At 58.4% G+C, this 21,368-nt stretch overlaps 1 protein-coding gene across 1 annotated transcript; it reads right to left on the reverse strand.

The window, feature by feature from the left end:
- Positions 1 to 680: 680 nt before the first annotated feature.
- Positions 681 to 20,828, reverse strand: IL21R (interleukin 21 receptor). The gene is made up of 10 exons (XM_055136624.1): positions 20,760 to 20,828; positions 10,178 to 10,241; positions 8,430 to 8,477; positions 8,217 to 8,319; positions 5,266 to 5,459; positions 4,779 to 4,930; positions 4,020 to 4,197; positions 3,722 to 3,821; positions 3,083 to 3,155; positions 681 to 1,626 (listed from the first exon to the last, which is right to left on the reverse strand). The coding sequence occupies exons 2-10, from the start codon at positions 10,224 to 10,226 to the stop codon at positions 1,045 to 1,047; spliced, it is 1,479 nt and encodes a 492-aa protein (XP_054992599.1). The 5' UTR covers positions 10,227 to 10,241; positions 20,760 to 20,828; the 3' UTR covers positions 681 to 1,044.
- Positions 20,829 to 21,368: the final 540 nt, after the last annotated feature.

The following is a 21,368-nucleotide window of genomic DNA, read 5'->3' on the forward strand; positions in this document are numbered from 1 at the left end:
GGGCGTCGCGGGAGCTGCGGTTTCACACGGGCTCACAGGTGACAGCCCCGCTCCACTTCCGCTGGGGTCCTGTTCTAGAACCTTCCAGCCCAGACCCCCATCCCACCCCCTGCTCTCTCTCTCTCTCTTTCTCTCTCTCTCCCTCTCTCTCTCTCACCGTCCCGCTGCTGCCCCGGGGTCTGACTGGCCCAGAGCGTGTCCCTGGGGCGCTGCCTCGGCCGGGTGGGGTCCCCCTCACACCCTGCTGGGCCCCCGCCACCTTCCTGCCCCCACCCGGCGGGCTCGAAGGCACGAGTCTAAAGGCTGGGACCCACAAGGAGCGTGTGTTCTTAAAGCCCAGGGGTGGCGGCGGCTGCATAAAGGGGAGTGGGCTCCACAGCTGCCCATGCGGTGCCTCTGACACCCTCCCCCCCCCAACACACAGAGACTTTCACTGTCCTGCGGTGCCAGCCAGATGGCAGGGGCGGGGCCTGTGGGCTCCCTGTGCCCAGCCCCTGCCCCATGCCCAGCCCTCGCTTGCACAAATAAACCTTGGGAACCTAGAAGGCAGAAGAGAAACCGGGTGTGGTGGGGGTGGGGGGGCATGGTCCTCGGACCCCAACCCCACCCCTCCGTGGGCTGGAGCCCCCACCCACCCCAGCCCCGCCCCCGCCCCCACCAGCCTGATCCCCGGCTCCACGGAGGAAGGGAACTTTATTGAGGTCTCCCAGGCTGCACACTTGGGGGGGTCCCTGCCCGTCCGTCCCCAGCAAGGTCAGGCACCCCCTGTCCCTGCAGGGCCCTCGGGGAGATGCAGACCCTGGGGGGGAGGGGGATGCGTCCAGGAAGCTCCGCTGTGATCGGGGCCCCCTGCCTTCCCAGGAGGGTCCCGTGCAGTCCCACCCCACGAAAGGGGCGGCAGAGGGTGGTCGCGGCCGGGTCCAGCCTCTCGCCAGGCCCCCGGGGCCACACCACTTGTGGGGGGCAATGTGTGGTCTGAGCCCCACCGCGGGCCCCGCGCCCTGGACCCCCGGCCACAGCGCGCGACCCTGCCGGGGCAGCCCCTCACTCGCCGGCCGGGGGGTCCAGCAGCACCCACTGGCGCAGGTAGCTGCGGGGGGCGCCCTCGGCCTGCGGCCCGTCCACGGGGCTGCCGCAGTCGGAGCCCGCGAAGCCGCTGTCCAGCGTGTCCGTGTCCGGGCTGGCCGGCGGGGAGCCCGCCTCGGCCCACGGGGCCATCTTCAGGCGGCCCAGGAGGCTGTCCAGCGCGACCCCCGGCCGGGCGGGGGCCTCGTCCGATACGCAGCCGCAGGCCAGGACGGCGGCGTCCAGCGGCCGTACCGCGGGGCCCGTGTCCAGGCGCAGCGCGGGGTAGCCGTCCTCCGCGCGCGCGCAGGCCCAGGGCCCCTCGGCGTCCACCACGGTCACCGTGTCGATGGACACCAGCCCGTAGGGCCGGTCGCGCTCGGGGCTGTGGGCGTCCACGCGCGCCCCGTCCGGCTCCTCGGGCTCGGGGGGCGGCGCCGCGGCCTCTGCGCCCTTGCCGGCCCCCAGGCAGCTGCTGTAGGGCTCCAGCGATGACGGCGGCCCCTGGCTCCAGGGGTCCAGCTCCAGGCTGGACGCAGTGAAGGGGGTGCCCACCCATTTCTGGGGGAGGGGAGGAGGAGAGGGGTCAGAGGGGGCAGGCAGACCCCGGGCAGACCCAGATAAGCCCTCCAGCAACAGCGGGTGGACGAGAGGACCCCCCCACCCAGTGTCTCTGAGGGGCCACACCCCACAGGGCTCAGGGCTGATCCATGGCTCCCACTCGGGGGTCACTCCTGGGCACCCGGGGGACCATGTGGGGTGCTGGGGACCCAACTGGGGTTGGCCACGCAAAGGCAAGACCTAAACCCCTGTGTTAGCGTTCTGCCTGCCTCCCTGTCCGCCCCCTTCTTTCCCTCCCTCCCTTCCCTCCTTCCTATCTCCCTCTCTTCCTTCCTCCCTCCCTCCTTCCTCCCTTCCTTCCTTCTTTCCTTCCTTTCTTCCTTCCTTCCCTGCTTTTCTCCTTCCTTCCCTGCTTTTCTCCTTCCTTCCTTCCCTCTTTTCCTCCTTCCTTCCCTCCTTTTCTCCTTCCTTCCTTCCTTCCCTCCTCCCTCCCTCCTTTTCCTCCTCTCCTCCCTCCCTCCCTCCTTCCCTCCCTCCTTCTTTCCTTCCTTCCTTCCTTCCCTCCTTCCTTCCCTCCTCTCCTCCCTCTCTCCTCCCTCCCTCCTTCCTTCCTTCCTCCCTCCCTTCCTTCCTTCCTTCCTTCCTTCCTTCCTTCCTTCCTTCCTTCCTTCCTTCCTTCCTCCCTCCCTCCCTCCCTCCCTTCCTTCCTTCCTTCCTTCCTTCCTTCCTTCCTTCCTTCCTTCCTTCCTTCCTCCCTTCCTCCCTCCCTCCCTCTTTTTCCTTTCTTTCTCTCTCTCTCCCCCTGCTAGTGGTGCCAGGGGCACTTGGTGCCAGAGAGAACCCAGCTTCGGGGCCAAGAACCCTGAACCCATTGCCTCAGGGGGGCCTGCAGGGGGCCTGGAACAAGCAGCCGGAATCCCCACCTCGGGGCACCTTCCGCATCTGGGAGGTTGCTGGTCTCCCTCCCTCGAGGTCCAGCTCGGACCCAGACCTCTGGCCTTAGCCACCCTCTGCGCCCACCCCAGGCATCAGCCCACCCCAGGCTACGGGGATGGGCTTGGGGACGGGAGCACTGAGGAACGTGCCCCCAGCTGCAGGGACGGGTCCTGGGTGGTCCTGCCCCCGCGGGAATGACCCCCATCAAGGCGCCTCCAGGCTGCAGCCCAGGAGGGGGGGAGCAGCATGTTTTCGGGGCTCCGGGGAGCAGGTGGGGCCCTGCCCTCACCACATCCGCTCACCCAGGAAACGGGCACCAGAGCCCCTTGGGCGGGGCTGGGGGCGGGCGGGGGCCTGCGATGGGGCTTGGCAGGGCACCCACCCCCCCACACACACATCAAGGGTCTCTAAGGAAGGGCCAGCCTGGACGGCGCCCCCACTCCTCCCTGCTCTGCAGACCCCAGGCTGGGGGTGCAGGGGAGGGGCCGGGGGTGGGGGTCGCTCCCATGGAGACACTCACCTTGAAGTCCCCGCCGTGCGCCTTGTACAGGGACAGGAAGAAGTGCTCCGGGCTGGGCACGGCCTTGGTCAGCCTGCTCGGCAGGGGTGAGCGTGAGCGGGCACCCAGCCCGCCCCGCCGCACACCCCAGGACTCTCCCCTCTCCCGGCCTCAGTTCCCTGACCTGCAAACTTTGGGGGGGGAGGGGGCGGCCTGGGAGGTGCAGAGTCAGGGCTAGGCCGCCTCTGAGCCCCACTTCCTGTCTTGGGGGCCCCTGGCCCACCCACCCCCACAGGCTCCCCCAGCAGCTCCCACCGCCTGGGGGAGGGGTCTCAGCTGCAGAGACAAACCCTCTGGCGGGAGCAGAAGGGGGGTCTGTCCCCTCACCTGGGGGCCCCTTGTGCCCTGAAGGACATGAACAAAATCCAGGGGGGCCCGGGTGTGGGCATGGGGCACACAAGTCCCCTCATCGCTCAGGACCCCGCCCTCTGGACAGGCCTCTGGGCCTCAGTTTCCCCTGTTTGTCGAGTGACACTCTGTGCCGGATCTCGGGCTCACGAGTGAGGGCCACTGTGTGGGCAAAGGGGCACCCGGCCGAGTGGTACCGTCACTCTCCTCATGACCCCGCAGACCCCTCCCAGCCCGCCCCCCCAGCCTTACCTCCAAGGCCGGAAGAACTTCAGGCCCAAAAAGACCAGGACGGGCACGACGAAGAGGAGGATGAGGCACAGCCGCAGATCCCCCCGCAGGCCGGGTCCCCCTGCCAGCGCGGGAAGGGGCCAGGGTGAGGGCACGAGGGGGCCGGAGAGAGACCCGGCTGCCCAGGCCACCCCCAGCAGGAGACGCCTTTGTCCCCTCACTCGGTTCCCTCATCTGCAGCTCGGGGGGGCTGGGACCCCATGTCTCCCAGTGCCTGCAGGAGAGGCAGGGGGGGGAGGGTGTGCCGGGCAGCACCCACCTGCGGGCAGGGTGTGGAAGGTGGTGGGCGCGCTCCACTCGCTCCAGGTCCCGGAGAAGAAGGAGCCGGGCAGGGGCCCTGCCCGCACCCGCAGCTCGTAGCTGGAGCCCGGGCGGAACTCCAGGGGCAGGAGGGAGACGTTCCTGGCGTTCACCGACACCAGCTTCCTCCTGGGCTCCTGCCGCGGGGGGGGCAAGGGGGCACCCGGTGAGGCTCCCGGGGAAGCAGCGGCCCCCCGGACCGGGAGCCCCTCGCCACCAGGAGGCCTAGAGCAGTTCTGGAAGCCCCTGCAGAAACGGGGACCATGCTACACCCTGGGGAGGGGGGTCACCCTTCTCTGTGGGGGGAACGTTCTGGAATGCGCCAGCACTCTGAACAAAGGGCCCCTCTGGGAGATATCTGGACCAAGGAAACCCCCATCCCCCACCCCCCAAGCTCTGCTTGCTGCCCTTGGCTTGGTTCTGGATGTTTCTAGAACAATTTCGCTCAGGCACCCCCCCCCAGCCGAGCCGTGGGCGGGCTGCAGGTGGCCCCACTTCCGGAGGGGCTCCCTGGCGCTGTCCTGGAGGGCCCTCTCCTCGACACACGGGCTGTCACAGGGTGGGCAAGGGGAGAATGGGGGGGGTGTTCCAAGCCCCGGAGAAACGGGCAGAGGCGGCATCTTTGCGGCCTCACCACTCACACACACACACACACACACTGGGCTCCTCCTTCCCTCCCTCCCCCGCCACTCCGGGTCTCGGGGTCTGGGGCGCCTACCCCCGGGTCCCCCCGGATGCTGTAGAGCAGCTCAAACTGCAGCTGGTCCCTGAGGGGGGCGGGCCAGGGCGCCGAGTCACAGGGGCAGCTCCAGGACACCGTGTAGCTGCCGGAGAAGGCCATGCTCAAGTTGACCGGGGGCAGAGGCTGGACTGGAAGGGAAGAGCCAGAAGGACGGAATGAGCCGCTGGCCAGGCCACCCTGGGGGATGCTGGGCCCGCAGACCCGCCCCCACCCACGCTGGCGCCCTGGGCGCTCCTACACAACCCCCTCCAGGAGAGGCGAGTTGGGGGGGCAGAGAGAGAGAGGACTCGCCCGGGACTCTGAGGCCCCCGGGCACTCCCCATGGGACAGAATCCCGGGGGGAACCCGCCCAAGGCCCACCCTGCGGCCCCCACCCCCGCAGCCTCTCATTGCGGGGTGGAGGGGGGTCTGTTCCCACGCCCCGAGACTGCTGGGCGTCCGGCACCCGGGTCCCGGGACTCACTTCTCTCGGCCAGCATGAAGCGGCCCCATTCACACGTGTTCCAGGAGCCCGTCACGGTGACGCTGAAGGAGTCGTCAGGCAGGAAGCGGAACACGTCCATGTGGCACACGTACCGCGTGTGCGTGGTGCTGTGGGCGGTGGCCCGCAGGCTGCAGGAGGTGACTTCGTCCTCCAGTTCTCCGTTCGGGTCTTCCCTTCAAGACAGAGCAGCCAGGGCGCCCTGGGGCTGGGGTCACTGGCCAGCCCAGCCCTGAATGTCCCTCCGGATCCCCCGACACGACCTCCAGGCCCACAGCTCCCAACTTTAGAGACGTGGGTCCCTGCCCGCACCCTGCCTCGGCCCTCCCACCACACTCTCCTTCCCTCTGCATCCCGAGGGAAGAGGGAAAGCGCCGCCCGAGACTCCTTCCCACATGCTCTCCTGTCAGCATCTGCTACTGCCCTGCTGGGGAGCAAGAGCCAGTCGTGCCCCATGCCCTGCTCTGGGCAATTCCAGAGACGCCCAGGGGTGCTGGGGATGGAACCCAGAGCCGTCACGGGCAAGGCAAAGGCGCTACCTGCTGTGCTGCCGCTCCGGCCCCTCCTCTCCCTCGTTAAGCCCCACTGGACAGAAATGGAGGGTTTTGCAAGTATGCCCAGGGGTTACCGGCCTTCCCCTACATCTTTAAGCTCAGAAAATGTCACCCAGGGTCGGAGAAATAGCACAGCGGGTAGGGCGTTGGCCTTGTACACGCCGCCCCAAGTTCAATCCCCGACATCCCATATGGTCCCCTGAGCATCACCAGGAGTAATTCTTGAGTGAAAAGCCAGGAGTAATTCCTGAGCATCGCTGGGTGTGACCCAATAAGAAAAAAAAAAAAAGAAAAGAAAGAAAAGAAAAGGAAAGAAAAGAAAAGAAAAGAAAAGAAAAGAAAAGAAAAGAAAAGAAAAGAAAAGAAAAGAAAAGAAAATGTGACCCACAAGGCCCAGTGGGGATGTGTGGGCCCATTTTCTGGCCGCTCCCAGTCATGTCTTCCATGGCTACTTCCCAGCCAGACGATGAAATCTGGCCCCTCAGTCTCGCCTTCTTGGCTAGTTTTTCTCTCCTGCGGACTCCCGTGACCTCGCGATTCCTCCAGCTCCCACTCAGCACACAGAGGGACTCCAGGCAGGGGCCGCTGTGTCCAGAGACACCAGCACAGATGGGTCTCTCTCCTGTGCTCCGTGGGCCACACTATTATCAGAAAGCACCCGAGGGCAGCCACGTGCTTATCCGCCTCTAGATCACTTCCCACGGCAGTCCATGGCGCCAGGATAACCGGGGCATGAGTCTTGGATGGGCTTGGTCCCCTGTGTCTGTGGGGGCTTAACACTGAGTCCTGAAAGACTGAGCGGATAGATGAATGACTGGATGGATGAACAGGTGATGGATGGATGGATGGATGGATGGATGGATGGATGGATGGATGGATGGATGAATTTACGGATGAACTGATAGATGAATAATTAACTTATGGATGGATGGACAGATGGGTGGATGGATGGGTAGCCCAATATGGATGTGTGAACTGATGGATGGATGAATGGATGGATGGATGGATGGATGAGTGGATGGATGGATGGATGGATGATAGATGGATGAATGGATAGGTGGATGGATGGATGGCCCAATATGGATGTGTGGACTGATGGATGGATGAAAGGATGGATAGATAGATGGATGGATGAGTAGATGGATGGATGGATGGATGGATGGATAGATGAATAGATGGATATATGGATCAATGGATGAATGGATGGATGGATGATAGGTGGATGAATGGATAGATGGATGGATGAATGGATGATGGATGGATGGATGGATAATAGATGGATGAATGGATAGGTGGATGGATGAATGAATGGATAGATAGGTGGATAGATGATGAATAGATGGACAGATGTATGGATGGATGAGTAGGTGGATGGACAGATGGATGACAGATGGATGGATAAATGGATGGATGGACAGGTGGATGGAAGGATGGACAAATAGAAGAACTGTTGAATAGATGACCACAGGGCAGCTTTCTGGTTTCTATCAGCGTAGTGACAGCGTAGTAACAGTGCTTGACTCCCTGACAAAACTACTCCAGATCCTCTGAACTTCCCCCTCATCTAACCCTGACGTTGGGACTTCTCTGTTCATCTCGGTATCATCCAATTCTACCAAGAACTACTATGAAAGCGGTTTATCCTGAACCTGTCATTTTCCTTATCCAGTCACCTCTTGGCATCTGATGAGTTTCTTTCCCCTTCCTGCCTGCCATGCCCCCTCGGGGCTGCTGCTGGGTCAGTGCTCTTCGCCAAAAGTGCTCCTAGCCCTGAGGTTTTCCTTCAGTCGCCTCCCATCTGACCCGCCGGGCTCCTTGGCTGTCACTCTCCAGTTTTCCTGGTAACTGAGTCCCATCTCTCTCCCTTCCTGCAAGCCCGCATGCCGTGCTCATCCACCCACTGGGACGGTACAGAATAAAGGCCGTGGAACGATTATTTCATCAACAACAGGGACCAACAGGGACCTATGAACCCTGGGGACAGACTGTGTGGCTGAATCCCAGCTGTACCTCCTGGTTGTGAGACCGAGGCCTAATTGTCCTCACTGGTGAGTGATTAAGTGAGCACAGAAACTATCATTTTGTACAGGTTGCTGGCCCACGCTCAGAGTTCCAACACAGCTGGGGGGGGGGCGGTCCACTCCGGGGTCTCAGAACCACAGTCAGGTCCTGGAGGAGGACAGAGCTGCCCTGCAGGAGTCCCCGGGAGCCTGGTCAGGTGACACTGCTGGCCATGTGGCAGGCAGTGGCCCTAGGCGTCCCCAGTGAGGCCAAAAACATCAGGTGCAGTTGCCGAGTGGACCCAGGAACCCGCAGCCACCTCCCGCAGCCCCGCCCCACCGCACCTTCCGGTGCTCCCCTGGGGGTCATTCCACTTACCAGGTGAGGGTGAGCACGTCTGGGTGGATGGGACCCGTTTCCAGGAGGCAGGTGACCGTCTGGAGGTAATCTGTGTAGCAGTCAAGGCTGGGGCATCCTGAGCCTGCAGGGTCGGGAGAGACAAAGGCGTTGGTGGGTGGGGGGCAGCCCCGGGGGGGGGGGGCTGCAGGACCAGGATGAAAAGTGGGACCCGAGGGGGGGAGCACTGTGTACCTGAAGAGTCCATGTCCTGGGTTTGAGGGCTGCCAAGGACACAGGGCGCTGTGGACAGGAAGCAGAGTCACCACACTGTCCCACCCCGCGCCCTTCCAGCCGCCTCTCAGGCTGGCAGCCCCAAACCCCAGGTGCCAGGTGAGCCCTTAGGAGGAGACGCCCCTGGCTGGACTCCCCTGCCCCGACAGGGCACACCCTCCACCCTCGGGCCGGAGGTGTGCAAGCTGCCTGCCGCCCTCCAGGAAATCTCAGTAGAAGGATTTTATTTTTCCGAGTCGGCCACACCCTCCACTGCTCAGGCACATCCTCCTGGCTCTGTGCTCAGGAGTCCCTCCTGGCAGTGCTGGGGCTTGAACCTGGGTTAGCCGCCGGCAAGGCAAGCCCCGCACCCCCTGTACTAGGTGGAAGGTTTAATGAGTTGTGGGTTTTGTTTTTTTTGTAATTTTGCTTTTTGGATCACCACCGGCAATGCCCAGAGGTTACTCCTGCCTCATGCACTCAGGAATTACTCCTGGCGGTGCTCAGGGGACCCTATGGGATGCTGGGAATCGAACCCGGATCGGCCATGTGCAAGGCAAACTCCCTCCAGCTGTGCTATGGCTCCAGCTCCTAGGTGGAAGGTTTAATACCCCTGCACCCCCAATCATTATTTTAAACGGTTTGGCCTCTGTCTAGGTGGAAGGTTTAACACCCCTTTTAAAATACCCCATTTTAAATCATTATTTTAAATAATTTGGTCTCTGACTAAGTAGAGGGTTTCATATCCGTGCACCCTGAATCATTATTTTAAAAACAGGGGTGCAATCGGAATCCACAGTGGGGCCCATGTCTGGGATAAGGCATCAAATGGGTTTTTGCTCTGTTCTCTGAGAGCAAGGGCTGATGCGGCTGTTTTGCACCCCTCCCCCGCGCACGCGCACGGTTTACCAGAAACCCGTTCCCCTTTTCAAGAGGATTCATTTTCAGTGGCTTTTCCCTATTTTTCTTTGACTAAGGAAGGGGGGGGGGAGGAGGTGTGTGGGAGGGGCGGTTCCTCCCTGGGCCTCTCGCTAGCTTGGTGCTGGAAAGGAGACGAGAGGACCCCAGAATCGCTGGGGCGCCCCTCCCCCCAGGAGCAGCGGAGACCCTCGCCCGGAAAGCGGAAGTGACTGCCCATTCTGCATTCTGCCGGTCATAGCGCAGCAGGGGACGGACCACCAGGGCGTCCCCTCTGCTCCTGGGCAGACAGATGGACCGCCCAGGCGGACCCTGTGGGTGGGCCTCCCAGGTGGACACTGAGGATGAACCTCCCAGCTGGACACTGTGGGTGGACCGCCCAGATGGACACTGCGGGTGGACCGCCCAGGTGGACACTGCGGGTGGACCTCCACTCTCAGCCCTGGCTATGGCCTCAGACCCCCGTCTGCACAATTCTCCGGGGATCAGAGCTGTCCAGGGGGAGATGACCCTTGGGAGCAGCGCAGGGCCTATGGGGGCAGTTGAGGCCCACTGGGAAGGAAAGAACCTGGTTCGGGCAGGAGCCCACGGGTCTTGCTAGACTCCCAACAGGCCCCTGCCTGCCCCCCAGACACAGAGCCGGGACCCCTGAGACCCTGAGTGCCCCCTTTCCCGCAGGCACTGTCTGCTGGACAGAGCCCATTCCGGGGGCGCTGCACCCAGGGGCGGCCTCCAAGGGACACGCAGACCCCGAGCCCGTGGCCCCGTGGCTGGTCCGGAGACCCTGTCCCGCCAGCGCGGCCACCACTCACCAGCCTGGACGGTCAGCAGGAGCAGGGGGACGGCCCAGCCTCGACGCATGCTGCCTCCTGGGTCCTGTGAGAGGCACACGGGGAGATGGGGCGGGCTGGGCACCGGTCTGGGCCGCCTCCCCTCCCCCATCACCCCTCACCCCCTCATTCCACTCCACTCACCCCTCGCTCCGCCCACCCTGTCACCCCGCCCACCCCTCCCTCCCCCCCATTCTTTCCACTCCACTCACCCCATCACCCTACCTGCCCCTCCCCTACCCGCCTCCTCCCCCAGCCCACCCCACCCACCCATCCCCTGGCCCACCCATTCATTCCACTCCACTCCCCCTGTCACCCCGCCCACCCCTCCCCCTGCCCGCCCCCTCCGCCTACCCCCTCCTTCCTCCCGCCCTTCCCCACAGCCACCCCATCACCCCGCCCCCCCATCAGCCCTGCTCAGCCCACATATTCCACTCACCCCATCACCCCCTCATGCCACTCACAGCCCCCCTCTTCCCCCTTGCCCCACCCTACTCATGCCCCTGGCGGTCGGTGTCCAGACAACCCCAATGAAGCAGGAGGCCCCGGAGGCCCGAGGAGTCCTTCCCCTTAGAAACCCCTGAGTGGCCACGTGGCCCCACCCGGGTTCAATCCCGGGCGCCACACATGGTCCCCTGGGCACTACCAGGAGGAAGCCCCGAGAGCAGCAGGGTGTGGCCTGAAAATCAAAAATCACCGATTTGGGGCTGGAGCGATAGCACAGCGGGGAGGGCGTTTGCCTTGCACACGGCCCACCCGGGTTCGATTCCCAGCATCCCATAGGGTCCCCTGAGCACCGCCAGGAGTAATTCCTGAGTGCAGAGCCAGGAGTAACCCCTGTGCATCACCGGGTGTGACCCAAAAAGAAAAATAAAATAAAATAAAATAAAATAATTGATTTGTTCTACGGCGACCCTCCCCCAGGACTCCCCCTCCTCCTCCTCCTCCTGGCCCCTAAGCCCCCTCCCAGGAGGCTGGGACCCCCCCTCCACCTGGCTGCGTCAGAGACTGGAGTTTGGTCCTCCAGACCAAGTGTGGGCCCGGGCTGCTGGGGAACCGTCGGCGGGAGCTGGAGGGCCGAGACCCCCCTGCTGAGACACCCCCCCCCTCCGCTGACACCCCCCTGCGACCTGGGAGCCCAGCAGGGAGCCATACAGAGAGGGACAGGCCCGCTGAGGGGAAGCCAGCAGACGGGCGGCCGGGAAGGAGCCCAGCGCCGAGGGCTGCGGGCGGGTGGGCGGCGCCGACGGAACTCCAAACCACAGAGCCAACCGCGCCGAAACACAGGGCGAGACTACAGCCAAACCCCAAACTGTGCCCGCCGCCGCCGCCTGGGTGGCCGGCCTGGGGACGCAGGGCGAGGGGGCCAGAGCGCTGTATTCTACCCAGTGACGCAGGACTTGACAAACCACGGGGCTTGAGCAAACATCTAAACCTGAACCTGTCGGTCCCTGGCCTGGGAGCCTCGGCCGGCAGCGCTGCAGCTGCACCTGGTGCCCAGAGGGCGGGCTGCCACGGCCACTCTGAGCCCTTCCTGCTGCTCCCCTCCTCCCCGACAGGTAGGGGAGGGGGCCACACAGCGGTGCTGGCGGTCCCCTGCCCTCTGGGAGCCTTCCAGAGCTCTCCCGGGAGGTCCCGGGGGGAAATGTAGGAGGGGAAGGCCGACAGTGGGGTCGTGCTCCCTAACCACGGGTGGGCAGCGGGCCCACTCGGGCTTGGCGGTTCCAGGGACAAACACTCCCGAGAGGGGGGTCCGGGAGCCCTCCCTTCCCACACGCTGGCCCTGTGTGCAGACCAGGCGCCTGAGCTCTCACTGACTAGTTTCTTTTTTTTTTTCTTTTTGGGTCACACCCAGCGATGCTCAGGGGTTACTCCTGGCTTTGCACTCAGGAACTGCTCCTGGCAGTGCTTGGGGGACCATATGGGATGCCGGGGATCGAACCCAGGTCGGCTGCATGCAAGGCAAACGCCCTACCCGCTGTGCTGTCGCTCCGGCCCCTCACTCACTGTAGTTTCCATCGATGAATCCCTTGAAACAGAGCCCCGGCCTCACCAGGGCGGAGACGCCTGCATCAGTGCCTCTGTCTCCAGCACGCTTTCCAGTGAGGGATGTTGCTATGACGAAGACCCCCCCAAGCCGGGACGGAACGAGGACACAGCGGTGAGGGTACGTGCCCAGCCTGCACCCAGCCTGGCTTCCCTGCCCATTGCTGCAGCGTCCCCTGGGCTGTGCTGGGAGCAGCCCCGGAGGGCCCCAGGGATCAGGGTGTCCTACCCGAGGCTCTGCCTTTGACCTGCCAGCTATCAGTGGGGGGGGTGGGGAGGGGGCACATGAGACAGCCCTGGACCTCCTGAGAGTCCCTTGGGGATCTCTAAATAAATAAATAAATAAATGCACTTAATTCAATAGCTGGAGCAATAGCACAGCAGGTAGGGCGTTCGCTTTGCACACGGAGACCAGAGTTCGATTCCTTCGCCCCTCTCGGAGAGCCCAGCAAGCTACCGAGAGTATCTCACCCGCATGACAGAGCCTGGCAAGCTACCCGTGGCATATTCGATATGCCAAAAACAGTAACAAGTCTCACAATGGAGACATTACTGGTGCCCGCTCGAGCAAATCCATGAGCAACGGGATGAGAGTGACACAGTGATAATTCAATAGCATCACCAGGGTTGACCCCATGTAGATGTACATGGAGGCACGCAGCCCCACACAGCATCCTTCGAGGGCCTGTGCCTGTATCGCAGGAGTCTTGTGGCCCCACCCCAGGGCCCCCGGGCCAAAGCATGGACTCTGCGCCCCGAGTGGAACCCCTGGCCCCTCCACGGTCCCCGGCTCTGCACACAAATGCCATGTGGGCCTCCGGGTACAGGGCTGCCCCTGTGCGTCTGTCCCCCCGGCATCTCTTCTCCTGTAGGGGAGGGTCCTCAACCTGCAGCCATCGGGGGGCACCCAGCCCAGGCCTGGCCACAAAGCTCCGGTGCATGGACTAAGGGTGCCAAGGACAGCTGACCTGGGCGCCTTCCGAGGACGCTGGCCAGAAGGCACTTCTCGGGGACAGGGCAGAGGCCGCCTCTGTCAGCTGCGTAGAGGACACTCACGGGCACCAGCTGTTCTAGTCCAGGGGTGTGGCCGAGGGCCTGGGCATGCCGGGGCCGCCCACACGTCCACAGCTGGACTCTTCTGCTACCCGAGCCCAGAGCCAGAGCCGGCCAGCAAGGGCCCGAGGCACGCTCAGTACCAAGGGCCACACACGGGGCGCCAGAGACCCGGGGTGGCTGCAGCTCTCTCCGGCCCCAGTTCTCATCTCCGAAGTGCTAGAGGCAGTGCCCTGCGGGCGGGCACAGACGTGGCAGTGCCCTGGAAACTGGAGTGAACGGAGAAACTGCAGCTCTGGCTCTGACCGACAACACCCCCCAGCGCCCTGCCCACCCGCAACACCCCCACTAACATGGCCCGCCCTCCCGTCACTCCAAACTCAACCCTGACGGGCCGCTTGGTGCTCTTGTGGCATCCCTGACGCCATGGTGGAATGTTCTAGAATGCCTGCCCTTAAGGCTCTCCCAGGGACTATTATCTCTTGCTATTGATCTGGACCAGTTTTGTCCCAATTGTCACGTCTCAAGGGCCAATTGTCTCACCACCTCCAGCAGAAAAAGGGGTTGCCCTGGAGGCTAAAACCCAGGTTGTGGGGGGCCTCAGGACGCTCACTCAGCTTCCCAGAGCAGCACCGACCCCAGAGTCAACACGTCAGTGCTCAGACTCAAGCCATAGCACAGCGGGGCTGACCCAAGTTCCATCCCCAGCATCCCATAGGGTCCCCCGAGCACCACCAGGAGTAATTCCTCAGTGCAGAGCCAGGAGTGACCCCTGAGCATCGCCAGGTGTGACCCAAAAAGCCAAAACCATAAGCGGAAGATTGCGGGGAGCGGAGAAGCCAGAGGGGTGGGCGCCCAGATTGAACTCGGCCACAGGGAACGCCACGTGCTTGAGTTCAGAGGCAACAACAAAATGAAAACCAAAGCTCAGTGCCACACCACGGCAGGGGGTGCTCAGCCAAAACAGGGCTGACTGCACGCCCTGTGCTGAGGTGGGGTGCAGGGGGACAGCGGCTGAGGCCGGGTGCAGGGGGAGCCCTCACTCACAGCAAGTGCCCAGGCCAAGGGAAGTGCCTGGACTGGAATCAGAAGGGCACTGTCGGAGGGGCCTGAGAGGGGAACTGGCCTCAACCCAGCAGTTTCACACTGTCCGCACTCCTAAAGGGACACTCACATATGCGTGCGAGGAGCGTATGCAAAGGATTTCTATAGCAGGAATTCCCACTCGTGTGCGAGGGTTTCTGGGGCAGGAGGCCCCACACGCGTGCGAGGGTTTCTGGGGCAGGAGCCGCCATACGCGTGCGAGGGTTTCTGGGGCAGGAGGGCTTTCAGCAGTGAAGACCCAGAAGCAACCTCTGCCTCCATCAGCGAAAGGAGATGCCACGCGCCCCGTGAAGAGGAACCAGCACATCACACCACAGACCACGCCGCTGCCCCCACGGACAACGCCACAGGACAGCAGTGCAGCCCCAAGAGGAACTGCAGGAAGCGCCAGGAAACGACTGACGCTGCTCTAAAGGTTTGGGACTCGGGGGGCTGACAAGGAGGAAAGTGGGCAAGAAGCAAAGACATCACGGCCGGAGCCATAGCACAGTGGGGAGGGCGTGTGCCTAGCACGCAGCTGACCCGGGTTCAATCCCCTGCATCCCAATGGGTCCTCCCACCTCCAGCACTGAACACAGCCAGGAGTAATCCCTGAGCACCATCAGGTGTGAAAAGACTGAAGTGACAATGATTAAATCCAGGTTCTGTTGTTTTTCAGTTTTGATTATTTTTCTTTTTGGGTCACACCCGGCAATGCACAGGGGTTACTCCTGGCTCTGCATTCAGGAGTCACTCCTGGCTGTGCTCAGGGGACCCTATGGGATGCTGGGAATCGAACCCGGGTGGGCCACATGCAAGGCAAACGCCCTCCCCGCTGTGCTATGGATTCTATTTTGGTGGATGCCGGCACTCTGCATTCAGTGGCGTGGCAGCCCCACTCCGTGAATATGCTAAATTTCCTCTACCATATGCATCAGGAGAATGAGTTTTACACAAGAACTAAATTTTAATTACACATTTTTATGAAGGTTACAATAAAGATTTTTTTTAGAATAAAATAAAAGCTGAAAAAAAGTACCACTGTAAGAGCTACATCAAAACATGTAATAAAGGAGGGCAAAAGAAATGCAATCCCAGCTGAAAAGTCAAGATATTCTGGGAATAAATGGAGAACGTGGGAGAGCATCGTAAGAAAGAATGAACAGTACTTGCTTAAGATAATGGTGGCAACGTGTTATATAGCCATGTGCAGAATGAAAAATCTATGACGGTGATACTTCAAAAATAAAAAACAGTAGATAAGATTAAGGGCTTCTGATTTTCTGGGAAGCAATAAAAGTACTGATGTAAATAAAGCAGATTTCCCAAAGGCCACGCATTGGTGTAATTTATGAGGTAAGCACTAAAAATGATAAAAAGAACATAAAACCTACACACTAAAAGACAAGAAACAGAGTAATCCATTTTTCAAGTTAACCTTTTTTTCTTTTTCTTTTTGGGTCACACCCGGTGAAGCTCAGGGGTTACTCCTGACTCTGCACTCAGGAATTACTCCTGGCAGTGCTTGGGGGACCATATGGGATGCCGGGGATCAAACGTGGGTCGGCTGCATGCAAGGCAAACACCCTACCTGCTGCGCTATCACTCCAGCCTCTTAAATTTTGTCTTTAGAGAGTGGAACAAAGGCAAGTATGAGACTGAAGAAGAGATGGGACCCTAAGATGGCCAAGCCACTCCGCCAAGCACCTGAGCACTGGTATAGCTTAGTAGATGCAAATGAACTAAATACCAAAGTGATATGCACAGCTCTGACACCAAGCTCGACTTTAAAATAAAGTAAAATTGTAGATGACTCTCTCTCATAGGTATAGATGCCAGAATTCTAAATTAAAAAATGGACAGGTCACATCTAATGATGACTACCAAGGCAGGTGACACACCAGCACCCGGGGCTCCATTCCAGGATGGCAAACCATTCGGCTCTGGAAATGGGTACTCATTTTCACTACATTAACAGAACGGAGAATGTTTCTGTGGTCTTAGAAGCTTCAGAAGGTACATTTCATAAATTGCAACACACATTCATCATTTTTTTAAACTAAGATAGAAGGAATATACTTTGATCTGATATTAGGCACGTACACACACACACACACACACACACACACAGAGCGAATGAGCACAGTTAACATTGTGTGTAAGGATGAGATACCAAATACTTTAACCCTGGGGTTACGAAGAGATGAGAAATGCCTTATCTCAGAGCTTCGAATCAATGCAATAAGGTTAAAAAGAAAAAATATATATTTTTAGAAACTTATAACCTATCTCAACTGAGTTATAAAGAAACAGAAAATATGAACTGACCCGTAGCTTATAAGGATAAGGAATCAGTTGTCCAAAACTGCCAACACAAAAAAGCCCAGAATCAGACTATTACTTCACTGGAGCATTCTCTCAAATGTAAATAAGGCGGAATGCCAACCTGTCTCAAACTCATACCCGAGCCAAAGAGGACGCTTATAAACTCATTTTACTTGAATCAACATTGCCCTGACACCACAGGCAGCCGAACACTAAAAGAAAACCCCAGACCAATATTTTTGGATATTTTTGGTTAAGGGGTGTGGGTAACACCTGGCCATGCTCAAGGACTACTCGTGGTTCAGTGTTCAGGGATCAATCCTGGGATGTCCAGAGCACCGGGCAGTGCCAGGGACCCGGCCTGGGCTCCTGTGTGCCAAGTCTTCCTTTCTGCCCACCGAGATCTCCCTGGTGCCCGGGGTGAATACTGATGCAAAAAGTCTCAACAAAATGGGGCTGGAGCAATAGCACAGTGGGTAGAGCGTTTGCCTTGCACGAGGCCGACCCGGGTTCAATTCCCAGCATCCCATATGGTCCACCAGGAGTAATTCCTGAGTGCAGAGCCAGGAGTAACCCCTGTGCATCGCCAGGTGTGATCCAAAAATAAAAAAAAAAGTCTCAACAAAATTCTACGAAACTGAAGCCAACAGTACACTGAAATGATTGTACACCTAATAAAGTGGGATTTGTCCTGAGATGTAAGAATACTTGCAAACAAAGGCACCAAGACAATAAGGGGAGAGGGGCGAAAATCACACAATCATTGCGATCCATGAAGAAAAAACATTGACAAATTTCAACACCCTTTCATGACAAAAAGCACCCAGTCAAGTAGGAGCCGTAGGAAATCACCTCAACCCATTAAAGGTCATATGTGAAAAGTCCACAGTTAACCTAAGAGTCAAATGGTGAAAAGCAGAAAAAATGCCCAGTCTCGTCTCTTCTGTTGAACATTGGGAAAGAAGTTCTAACCAATGTACTTAGGCTACAAGAAAGAAGTTTAAAAGCAATGCAAATTAGAACAGAAAGAGTAAAATGATCTCTGATGATTAGATGATCTTACACATAAAAGTCTTTCAGATTCCACACCAAAAAAACTATTGAGTGAGTAACTAATTTAGCAAAGTAACAGGATAAAAAAATCAAGAGTCAAAAACTCAATTACATTTCTATATACTCACAGCAAAATTTTAAATGAAACAATCCCCTTTACAGAAGCACTGAAAGGAACAAAATACTTCAGAATACAGTTATCCCAGGAGGCCAGAGACTTGTGCAGTGAAAATGACAAACTATTGCTGGAAGAAATTAAAGAAGGCAAAAATTAATGCAAAGAAATTCCATACTCAGGATTGGAGAGGTAGTACAGCAAGTAAGGCACAAGTCTTGTATGCAGCTGACTCTGGTTCAATTCCTGCATCCCATATGGTCCCTGGAGCACCGCCAGGAGTCACCCTGAGCACAATCAGAGTCTTAGCGCAGCGGGTACAAAGAAGGTAGAAAGGAAGGGTGAGAGGGAGGGAGGAAGGAAGGAAGGAAGGAAGGAAGGAAGGAAGGAAGGAAGGAAGGAAGGAAGGAAGGAAGGAAGGAAGGAAGGAAGGGAGGAAGGGAGGGAGGAATGGATGGTGGAGGGAGGGACGGAGGGAGGGAGGGAGGGAGGGATGGTAGGAGGGAGGGAGGGAGGGAGGGAGGGAGGAAACGAGGGAGGGAGGAAACGAGGGAGGGAGGAAAGGAGGGAGGGAGGGAGAGAGGGAGGGTAGGAGGGAGGGTAGGAGGGAGGGAAGGAGGGAGGAAGGAAGGAAGGAAAGAAGGAAGGAAGGAAGGAAGGAAGGAAGGAAGGAAGGAAGGAGGAAGGGAGGAAGGAAGGAAGGAAGGAAGGAAGGAAGGAAGGAAGGAAGGAAGGAAGGAAGGAAGGAAGGAAGGAAGGAAGGAAGGAAGGAAGGAAGGAGGAAGGGAGGAAGGAAGGAAGGAAGGAAGGAAGGAAGGAAGGAAGGAAGGAAGGAAGGAAGGAAGGAAGGAAGGAAGGAAGGGAGGGAGGGAGGGAGGGAGAGAGGGGGGAGGGAGGGAGGGAGGAAGGAGAGAGAAATTCAATCTTTATGGATTGGAAGATATAACATTTAACTGTATGGAGCAAGTTAGAAGTTAATGAAATCTCTGAAAATCACAGTACCTCAAATACTTCACAGAGCTGAGGCCCATTCTCACGACAGAATGATTTGCAGTAAGCTTGATACGGGAAGTCACCCAAACTCACTGGCTAAGGGATGGGTCAAGACAGTAAAGGACAGTATACCTGCAATGTAAATGAACGTGGGGCTCTAAACTCTGTGAAATAAGACATCCGCCAAAACAAACAGAAAACCAAAAACCCAAACAGAGAAATTCTACAAGGTTCCACTCCCTGGCAGGCTCAGAGCCACCGGGGCCAGAGAAATGGAAAGTAGAATGGTGGCTGCCGGGGCTGGTGGGCGGGGGAAACCGGGAGTTGTTGTTCAGAGGTGCTCGAGTTTCAGTCACTCAAAAAGAAGATTTCTAGAGACCCGTGGTCTCGCCATGTGCGTGCGGTTACGAGACTGAGCTCTGCCCTCGAGGTTGTGACGAAGGTAGAACAGAGCTAGTGCTTAGCAAAGTCCAATTCCGGGCTCTGTTTGGCACCAACCAACCACACCCAGAGCCACCAAGAGGTCCCCAGGCCCGGGCTGCCAGTGAAAGGGGCGGACTCAGGAGCTATTTTTCTGGTGGGCCTGGAACGCCCAAGAAAATATGAGTATAAAATAGAGTTGAGCATTTAACGCTTGAAAGATGCCAGTTCTCAGGGGCCAGAGTGATAGTACCATGGGCAGGGTGCTTGCCTTGCACGCAGCTGACCTGGGTTCGATTGTCAGCATTTGTAGGGCTCCTGAGCACTGCCAGGAGTAATTCCTGAGTGCAGAGCCAGGAGGAAGCCCTGAGTCCTGTTGCATGTGTGAAGGAAGAGAGGGAGAGAGGAAAAAAGGGAGGGAGGGAGAAGGAAGGGAAAGAGGGAAAGAGAGAGAGAGCGGGAGGGAGAGAGGGAGGAAAGAAAGGAGGAAAGAGAGGGGCGAGGGATTCTCTGTAATATTATAATCTGAAGAACTTTTGGCATTTATCGCAAGAGAAACAATCTGGTCCATGAAAAAGAACAGAGTATGCAAAACTCCCAAGCCCTAAGCATCTGATTTCCAGCAGAGGCAGAGAAAGAACAATGAAGGGAGTGCAAGTGAATGTTCACGGGAATAGAACTCCCGCCCTCCGTTTCATCTCACCTAAAAATAAATCCCAGATATACTCTAGACATGCAAAACAATAAGCATTCCGAAGAAAACCAGGATAATGCCACCTGCAAACTGGCGACAGTCCTTAAAATCACTGAGAAAACTCCAGCCACAAAGACTGACAAAACGGACTTTGCCAAATTAAGAACTTACTCATCCAAAATTCCATCAGAGAATGAAAAAATCAACTGAAATGGGAGATGACATATATTGTATACATTATATATATCCTATGGAACATATAAGATAAATATAATACATTGTGATAATGATTATACCTCGTTCTATGCAATGGTGCATAACTCTTATTGTGGCATATTTATGCACCTGATATAAATATCCCGCACGGCAGAGCCTGGCAAGCTACCCATGGTGTATTCAATATGCCAAAAACAGTAACAACAAGTCTCATGATGGAGACGTTACTGGTGCCCGCTCGAGCCAATCGATGAGCAAGTGGGATGACAGTGATACAGCGATAAATATATTCTATAACTTGTATACCTGCAAACTGGAGGGATGCAAAACTATTAGAGAAATAATTTCATCTGCAGTGAACTCCATTTTTTTAAAAATCGGGAAAATCCTCAGAAAAGCACAACAGCAGAATATTCAGGTGGCAAATCGGCACGATCAAAGGCACCCCAACTCAGAGACAGGCACAGGGACGCCCCGAGACCCCAGCACCCACCCAGCCCGTCACGGCTACAAGGACGTTTCCAAGAGTCAGAAAGGAAATGGAGGATGAGATTCTCGGGCCCTACCCCACTTTTCGGTAGGAGGACAGAGTGTTCCGGCCCCTCGGTGAAGCTTCTGCGGCGCAGACACCCCAACTACCCCATCTCGCCGCCCGGGAGGCCAGTGTCTGCGCATCTACAGGCGCCGGCTCTGGAAAGAACCCAAGTTCCTCGCTGATGAGTCAGGACCGAGCTCCGTTTAGTTCCCCAAAGCTTGGACCATCTGCAACGTGACCCCCGGGAAGCGGGGGGGAGGGGCTGAAAGTGAAAGGTGAGTGGACAGAGCGGTGGCCGGTGTCCCAGGGGGTCCGAGAAGCGAGGTGGGTGAGCCAGGGACTCCCCGGCAGGCCCCGGGCACCGGAGCCAATGGCTGGCCAGAAGGGGAAGTGCCGGGTTTGGGGGCTTCCCGAAACGGAACCCAGAAGGAGGGGCTCTCAGGGCCCCCGCTGGCCTCCGGCCTGGCCCCTCTAGCCCAGGCTTGACCCCGTGTGCCCCCCGCGTCTCCCCGAGGCACATCAGAGGACGCCCCTTATTCTGGGATCACTCCCTGCCCACGTTCTTTCTGCCCCCCACACCCCGGTTCATTTCCATCATGGGCTTTAAAGCTCCCCGGTGTCCCGGGGCTTGGGCCTCCCT

This window comes from Sorex araneus, chromosome 4 (genome assembly GCF_027595985.1).
Source record: "Sorex araneus isolate mSorAra2 chromosome 4, mSorAra2.pri, whole genome shotgun sequence".
NCBI classification, from domain to species: domain Eukaryota; kingdom Metazoa; phylum Chordata; class Mammalia; order Eulipotyphla; family Soricidae; genus Sorex; species Sorex araneus.